Here is a 7,907-nt window from a genome sequence, read left to right as displayed (position 1 = left end):
AGCTTCAGCATATGTATTCATATTGATATGCAATCTATTTTAAAAGTAAGTTATTTATATCAGTTGCATCGCAAACAAATGATACCTTTTAAAATTTACTTTAAGAAATAGGCAAATTTCTTTCCTTATTTTAATTTTTTAATTCGGGAATTATCTTAAAATTTTTTATTCTTCCTACGTTGTTTATTAATTGGAAATTAAACAGTAAAATAATTTTGCATTAGAAATGAACGAAGCAATTAAATATTTATCGTTAATGAACGCTTAAAGTGTATGAAAAAAGTGGAATTAATGTATTTTTCTGAAATAAATCTTATTTACGTAAATAAATAGCTTGTTTTAATATTTGTATTATTAAAAAATAATAAGAATTGTGTAGTTGTAAATAATAGTTAAAAAATATTAATAATATGAAATAAAATGAATAATTCAAGGATAACTTAAACGAAAATTTTGGTTAGAAATGAAAAAAAAAAAAACTAGCAAACTAACTGTATTTAGCTTCAAAGTTGAAATTAAAAAAATTCGACAAGTTTCGTATGCTCGAACACGAGGCTCTTTATTCAGGAAGATACCTCCTATGTGAATTATTCACGATGCGTTCTTACGAGGAGTGCTCGAAAGATGCCGATTTTTATTTCATTTCAACTGCGAAGTACTTAATTTTCAAGTGTAATTTTATAAATTGATAATAAGTGCATTAAGATACTAACAAAATTTTAAAAAAGCATTTTTTACAATTGATACAAGTAGATAAAAAAGATTATTTTTAAAATGATGATTCAGAGAAAAGATGTTATAGCTAATAACCAATACTTTCGAAAACTCTCACCATGTGAAACTACTTTGAGGTAAAGTTAAACTACATATTTCAAAAATTGAATTCGGAGGGAAGTATTAGAGCCCAGAATATATTGCTGTAACAAAGACTCTTAAAATTACTCATTCATTTCATTATATGTGGTAACATTGAAGAAATTTTGCATATTGTATATTCCCTTTTAATTTCCCAGTTTCATTAACGGGTAAAACATTCAAGTAACAACCCATTGTGGGTCAGCTGGGGGTACATGGAATATAAGAATTCACAATGTCGAGATCAACGGCATGATAATAATAATAAGGTCAGCATAATACACACCGATCTTTCACTTTCCCATCAGGTCTATCGATTTGAAGCTTTATGCCGCCACGGAGGATAAAACCTGTGTCCTTCACAATGGCAGTTCAGTAACGGAAAGCTAATTTGATGTTGTAAATGTTGATAACGCTTTTAAAACATGATGCATTTCTCTTAATCCATGAAAAATTTGTTACACTTAAAGTAAGGGAGGAATTAAAATTTAAGGTTAAATTTGAAAAGGAATGCCGCGATTTTAAGACTAGAAATATTAGAGTAAAAGTAGTTTAAAGTTTTTCTTTAATTTTAACATTTTCCATCAAAATCTATTCAGTATTTTAGATTTTTTACAATACTGATAATCATTTATTGTAACATTGAGAGTTGAATGCATATATTTTTATGTTTAGATGAAATTATTCAGAAAATTAATTTATTAAGCATAGATTAAATTTTAATTTTATGAATTGTTTTTCTATTTTTTAATGAAATAAAGTAAATCATGAGGGAAAGAATTCTGATTAGATAACTTAATAAACAATAATATGAAGATGTTTGACATCTTACCGGTTAAATCATAAGCAGAACAACACGATCTGAGACCTTTTTTTTTCTATTTTCTATTTCTATATCCATGTATACTGTCAAAAGGAATTTTTAAAAAAAATTTAAAAATGAATTTAAATATTTCCCTCCGAAATGTTTTCTCATCATCTTAGATGTATGACAAATAAGTTTAATCGAAATTTATCATCTTTTCTTTTAGAAAAACAATGCCAAAGATATAAAGTATCACTACAAAACATTGTCAATGATCTAAAAGTTTCATTCATAAAAAAATCTTTCAATTGAATATAGTTTGTAATGAATAACACTCAATAAATCGGAAACTTTAAAATTAAAGATATTTTTGATTGTACAGAAAATTTTGAAAGCTTTTATAATAATGATAAAAAAGTGAGTTAATTTTTCGAATTTTTTTTAAAATTCTTATGATCATTCTTCCTTATTCATAAACACTAGGATCTCATTAAAACAATGCCATGCCATTCAAAATTCAAAACAAAATATTTCTTTTCTATATAAATGTTAGATTAGCCAAAATAGATTGGTAAAGAACGTTGAGCCTTTGGCCTCCTATTCACAGGACTGGATTAGTTTCACATATTTTTCTCTCAAAAGAACCGAATTCCAATATTAGGAAAATTACTTTTCCCTTCATTGTAATCAGAAGTTGAAAAATTATCATAGGAATATTTATTTAATTGTCACAAGTAAGAATCATAGGATTCATAATGTTAAGAGGTACATGTTCTGTTAAAAACATAAAATTAACAAAAAGACAAGCATTTAATCTATATTACACTTTCGTTTTCTTTAGCCAATCGAATAAATCCTGTTGTATGTATAGAAAAAAAGTGCATAAGTTTGGTTACAGTAATATAAGGCGATATTTTTCTATTTTGTGCCACGTGTAATAAAAAAAAAAGATATCGTTAATGTAGCTCAGATAATCGAATTTGAATATTGAGTCCTAATTAAATGAGATCTTGCTTACAGGCTAGGTTTTTTCTTCTTCAAAAAATGGTCCGTTTAGTTTTAAAATCTATATAAAACATTGTTGTAACGAGCCTAATTTAAATTTAATAAGAATTTCTTTAATAATATTTATAAGAATTTTTTTTTATTGAAGTCATCAGTCATGAAGGTTTGATATTTCCTAAAAATCACATATTTTTGAAAGAGTTTAAGAAACAAATTTATTTAAAAATAGCGTATAGATAAGCAATGAAGGGTATCAATGTGAGAATCCTGATTAATCTTGTCAAGAATTACGCAACCAGTAATTCCTGACAAGACTGATCAGAAATCCAGTTGAACCACGAAACCATGAGATGGCAATGAAAGAATTACAAAATTGTGGGTGGACATTGTAATGGCTGCAAGAAGATGTTTGAGGGCGAAAAATTGGATTCAGTTTACATTCTGTTGCTCATAGGATTGCCCGATTGCTTTGAATCAAATGTTTAGAAATCGTGTGTCCAATATGCCCTCATTTTCAATGGGGCATTCATTTTTACTCATCGTTGATCATGAAGAAACACTAAGGACTGAAAAAAGGTGCAATCTTAAACAAAAATTAAAAATCATGTTTTTTTTAAGTCTTCAGTGTAATTAAAAAGCAATTCCACTCACAATTTCCTTCTCTTTCATTGTCACCTTATGACCATATAGTCTACTCGCATGGTCATGGTGTTATTTATGACAAGACTAATCATGCATCTCTAGTTTTAACTTTTAATTGTAAAACTATACATTATTTTTGAGCTAAATACTTTTTTTATACATTATCTTACTCTTTTTTGTGCATTAAAGTTTTAGTTTATGATAAATTCGATCAATTACGAGTTTAATTAGTTTCTAAATTCTTATTTTGGTCCCTATGATCTCATTGTAAACGAGTTTGACAAATCACATTGTTCTATCAATTCATTGCATGTTCTATATCAATACCAAAAAAAAAAAAAACTTTTGGTATAATGACTGAAATATGTGATGCAACTTTACCTTAAAGAAATGAACATTATTTACAAGCATACCCCTTTTCAGAATTAACATTGAGTTACGTTTCATAAAGTATTGTTCCACAAATTTGCTTAGCTCAAGTAAATTTGATATTGTTAGCGATAAACGCATAATATCATTCTTTATTTATGTTGCCTTTTTAAATTCTATTATGGTGACTAGGTTGATTGGGTGAGTTCCAATTTCGTATTACAAAATATTTATTTATAAGGAATAAATCAATTTAAACAATTCTTTTTTATCATAGCTGTGCTCTATTTTTTAAATCACTGGTAGCTGAACTGCTTTTATATATAAAAAGAAGTTTAAATATTAAATCGAGAAAATCAAGACAACGTTTCAACTCTTGTTTCCAGAATATAACTCTACTAACTGTACAATTTTTTTTCTTCACATTTCAGAATATTTTGTAGTTGCTAAGTCTGCTTGGGACCCATATCTCATAAATTATTCTTTTTTTTTTGAAGCACCGAAGTTCGTTCTCTTTCAAAATGAAGCGATCTTGGAAGACGAGGTTCCCTTCTGAAGCTTGACAGTCCAATTTAGCCTTTCCTCGTGGAATGGCAAGTGGGCGTTGTACTTGACCATCTGCCATCTTCCAGACATCGAAGCATTTTGGCCCCTCTAAGTTCGAAACCATCCTTACAGTCGTAAGTTACAGTATCGTTGATGCGATAGAAGAATTGAACATTCTGCGAGATAGTGGCATCAGGTGTGATTCCTGGATACTGACAAGCCGCAACACCTAAAACAATGGAATATTATTTTAGCTGTGGTTCTACATTAAAAAAAATTCGTCAATAAAAGCAGGTAAGTTTGAAAATAGTTTGAGTTAGTGGATTTGATAAAGCATAAGAAATATAGAGTTGTTGGCATCGAGTATTGGGATTGCATAAATTTTATGTATCCCAAAGCCAAAAACGCTGGATTACATTGTAAAAAAATTCGAATCAAATTTATGGTGAAAAGTACCGGCACTCAAGGTGGCGGTATTTTTTACCGTAACATCTATTTTTACCGGAGCATATTACGTAACAAAAAACTGATATATCGTAATTTTTATAATAGTAATTGCAGTAAAATCACTGAATCACTCTAATCAAATAAATATTATTGCAAAAATTGCAGTAAAATATTTTGTGGTAAAACTGGATCCGGAATTTTATTCAGTGTACTTCATTACTGCGTTGAATGAAACACGCTTTTGAACGTATTGGCGGAACTGGATTACTATTTGGATGTGCGCCGAGTGAAAGTAAAAGCTGACATGAAACATCTTGTAGTATGTTCATGTGCGCACACTTTGTAAGTGTATGTTTATTTCTACGCATGTACCGCTTTTTTTACATGGTATGTTTGCTAGTGCTTTCTACGTATATCCTGTATTTGTGTGTACTGCGTAGTATACTTGTACATAAGCAGTCCTTTGAAGATGCAGGAATCATTTAGGGCAACTCTGGTTTACTATTATGTTTTTTTTGCTCGTGCAAGTAATAATACGCACCTTGTCTTCATGTTTTTATAGAAGTTTTATATGTGAAATAAAAAATTATCGAATCAAACTTTATTGCAAAAATTATTCTATTTGCTTACTAATAGATTAACAAAACAATCAAATAAATTTTTTTCTCTTACTCTTAAATTCTGGAAAAAAATAAGGCACTCCCTGAACAGCCAGTAGTTTGACAAGAGGACCACATTCTTATTTAGAAATTTATAACTGCCCAGCTATTTCAAATAAAAAAGTTTAGAAATTTTTATTATTTAAAAACATTTACTTTACCATCTCCTAGAGTTCAGGTGTTTTATTTAAGTTTTAAGGAAAATGTAATAGTTTTTCGCGATTTCAATGCAAGTGCTAAAATGCAACTAAGCACTGTAAAATTATATTTAGTATTTAAATGTAAATACTTCAAAACATTCGTTCTAATGTGCTGCTTCGATAGATGAAATACTCACTTTTCAATGATTGGTCAAGTATTTATGTTCAGAAAATTTAGTTAAATTGTCTAGAAGCTTTTAATTAATGATTATACAATTAATAGATAATTAGTAAATATACAATTAACAAATAATTAATAAATATACTGTTAACAAATAATTAAAATTATCAGGGGATCGATTCGGGGACTTTCAAAAAAGAGAAAAGTGTTTGGTCTTAAAGAAATTTTTTTCAGAAAACATGGGCTGTGCTTACATTTTGGTACAGATGACGACCATCTACCATTTTCTTGACATACCATGATGCCTGTACCATCCATCATGTAGTTGGTTTCGCAAGCAAAGTTCAAAACATCTCCTCCTCTGTATTTGTCTTTATTACTACTTTGTAGGTAACCATTCTTCGGATTTTCCGGAGGATCACAGATTACCTCTAAAACATTATGCATTAATTTCGAAACAGTGTGCAAAAAAGAGCAAAAAAAATGAAAGTAAATAAATAAACGGACTATTTTAAATAACTATTGATCTAGCACTCAATCTTGATGATTCGAGAGGGAGATTACACGCTTGCTAATTAATAAGTATAGATGATATTTTAGGATACGAAATCAGACACAAAATTTATTTTCTCCGAATAAACATACCATCCATTTTAAAAAAGTCGTATGACTGAAATTTGATTTCTGAAGAACTATTCAACCAATTTTGTACAAATTTTGTATTTTGCTATGTAAAATTACACCGAAGAGTCATTACATTATGACCACCCTCCATCTATATCAATGGGCTCACCCAGGTATTCATGGTTTCTCGCCCAGGAACAATGTTTTCATGGGGCACATTAGGACCCATAATCCTCATAGAACAAGCCCTGACGTCTGTAAGCTACTTGAACATAGTTGCAGACCAGGTTCACCCATTCATGGCAACAGTTTTTCCTGCGGGGGATGGTGTTGACCAACAGGATAATGCACCATGTCATAAGGATCGAATCGTCGAGGAACATTCCAGTGACTTTCAAGTCATGTCTTGGCCCCCAAATTCACCTGACCTTAATCCAATAGAGCATTTGTGGTCTTACTTGGAAAACCAAATTCGTGCTGCCAAGCTACCCCCTCTCAATTTGAGGGAATTGCAGGACCAGTTGGTGTGCGCTTGGTACCAGATACCTCCGACTATCTATCAGCACCTTGTGGAATCAATGCCACGGCGGGTGCTAGCAGTTTTGAGGGCTAAAGGTGGCCCTACATGTTATTAGCAGGGTGGTCATAATGCAATGGCTCTTCAGTGTACATTCTTCAAAATGATGTAAAACATTGTTTACCTTACAATTCATAATTTTTTGACTGTTATTAGAGAAAATAATAAAAAAATAATAAATATTTACTGGAAGTTATTTTTTTCATGGAATTATCTTTGGATAAATGAATTTTATAGAATAAAATATATGTTTATAAAATAAAAAGCAAAAATTTTCCAATTAGTTTAAAAAATTCTTCAGATATGGGCAGTAAGGGGTTCCAACTTTGTATCGCTCTTCTAGCCAAACTATTGGGACCATATTTTCCAGATTACGGGCACCCCCCAAATTTTAGGTGTCAGAAATCCGAATTCACCAAGAAAAAGGGTATGTTTATTCAGAGAAAGTGCGTTTTTGTGTCTGATTTCACACTTAAAATATCGTGTGTACTAATTACTTAGATTTGAGGTCAGCCCCTCAAATCATTTAGATTGAGTCCTAGAACGTGAAGATTCGACTCTTAAAATAAAAGTTATTCAGGGTAGTGTGTTTTTTTGCACACTGTACATTAAAAAATATTAGAGCATGTTAAGTTATAATATTGTTCAAACTGAGTGGAACCATAATAAGGTGCTAAAATGAACCATATTTTCGAACAAATGATTCTTTTTCTCACTTTTTTTATAGCTGAAAAAAAAAACAGGGTTTCCGCACTTGATTAAGATTGTTGCAAATTCACATGACTTTATATGGTTTAATTTTAAGCCAATTCTTCTAAGAGAGCAGTTTTTATAAATGCATAAGTTTGAATTTAAATATAAAATGTAGATAACATTTCAGTTGATTCTTCGAGAAAGCTAGGAATCTTCGTTTATCTAAGAATAGCGGAAAATTTCAAACACAAGTGTTTGACAGATTTCTTTAAAAATTCATATTGATATAAGAAAATTTCCAGATTGCTATCTTTTATTCATATTTTGCAAGCAGCTTATTCTGTCAAGGTTAAACATAGATACG

General features: G+C 30.0%; 1 protein-coding gene across 3 annotated transcripts in view; it reads right to left on the bottom strand.

Annotated features, from left to right (window-relative positions):
- Nucleotides 1-4,111: 4,111 nt before the first annotated feature.
- Nucleotides 4,112-7,907, bottom strand: part of LOC107441765 (sushi, von Willebrand factor type A, EGF and pentraxin domain-containing protein 1) — a 432,093-nt gene continuing 428,297 nt past the window's right edge. For all 3 annotated transcript variants that reach the window (XM_016055134.5, XM_071179755.2, XM_087165022.1), the window contains 2 exons: nucleotides 5,904-6,080; nucleotides 4,112-4,451 (listed from right to left, as the gene is read on the bottom strand). In XM_016055134.5, coding sequence (XP_015910620.3) covers nucleotides 4,249-4,451; nucleotides 5,904-6,080 — 380 coding nt within the window. In that variant the 3' untranslated portion in view covers nucleotides 4,112-4,248. The remainder of the gene's footprint in view (nucleotides 4,452-5,903; nucleotides 6,081-7,907) is intronic.

Source organism: Parasteatoda tepidariorum, chromosome 1 (genome assembly GCF_982258835.1).
Source record: "Parasteatoda tepidariorum strain Cologne lab strain chromosome 1, Ptep-v5.0, whole genome shotgun sequence".
In the NCBI taxonomy this organism is placed as follows: Eukaryota; Metazoa; Arthropoda; class Arachnida; order Araneae; family Theridiidae; genus Parasteatoda; species Parasteatoda tepidariorum.
The sequence above is the reverse complement of the archived record's forward strand: the minus strand, read 5'-3'. Positions and strand labels throughout refer to the sequence as shown.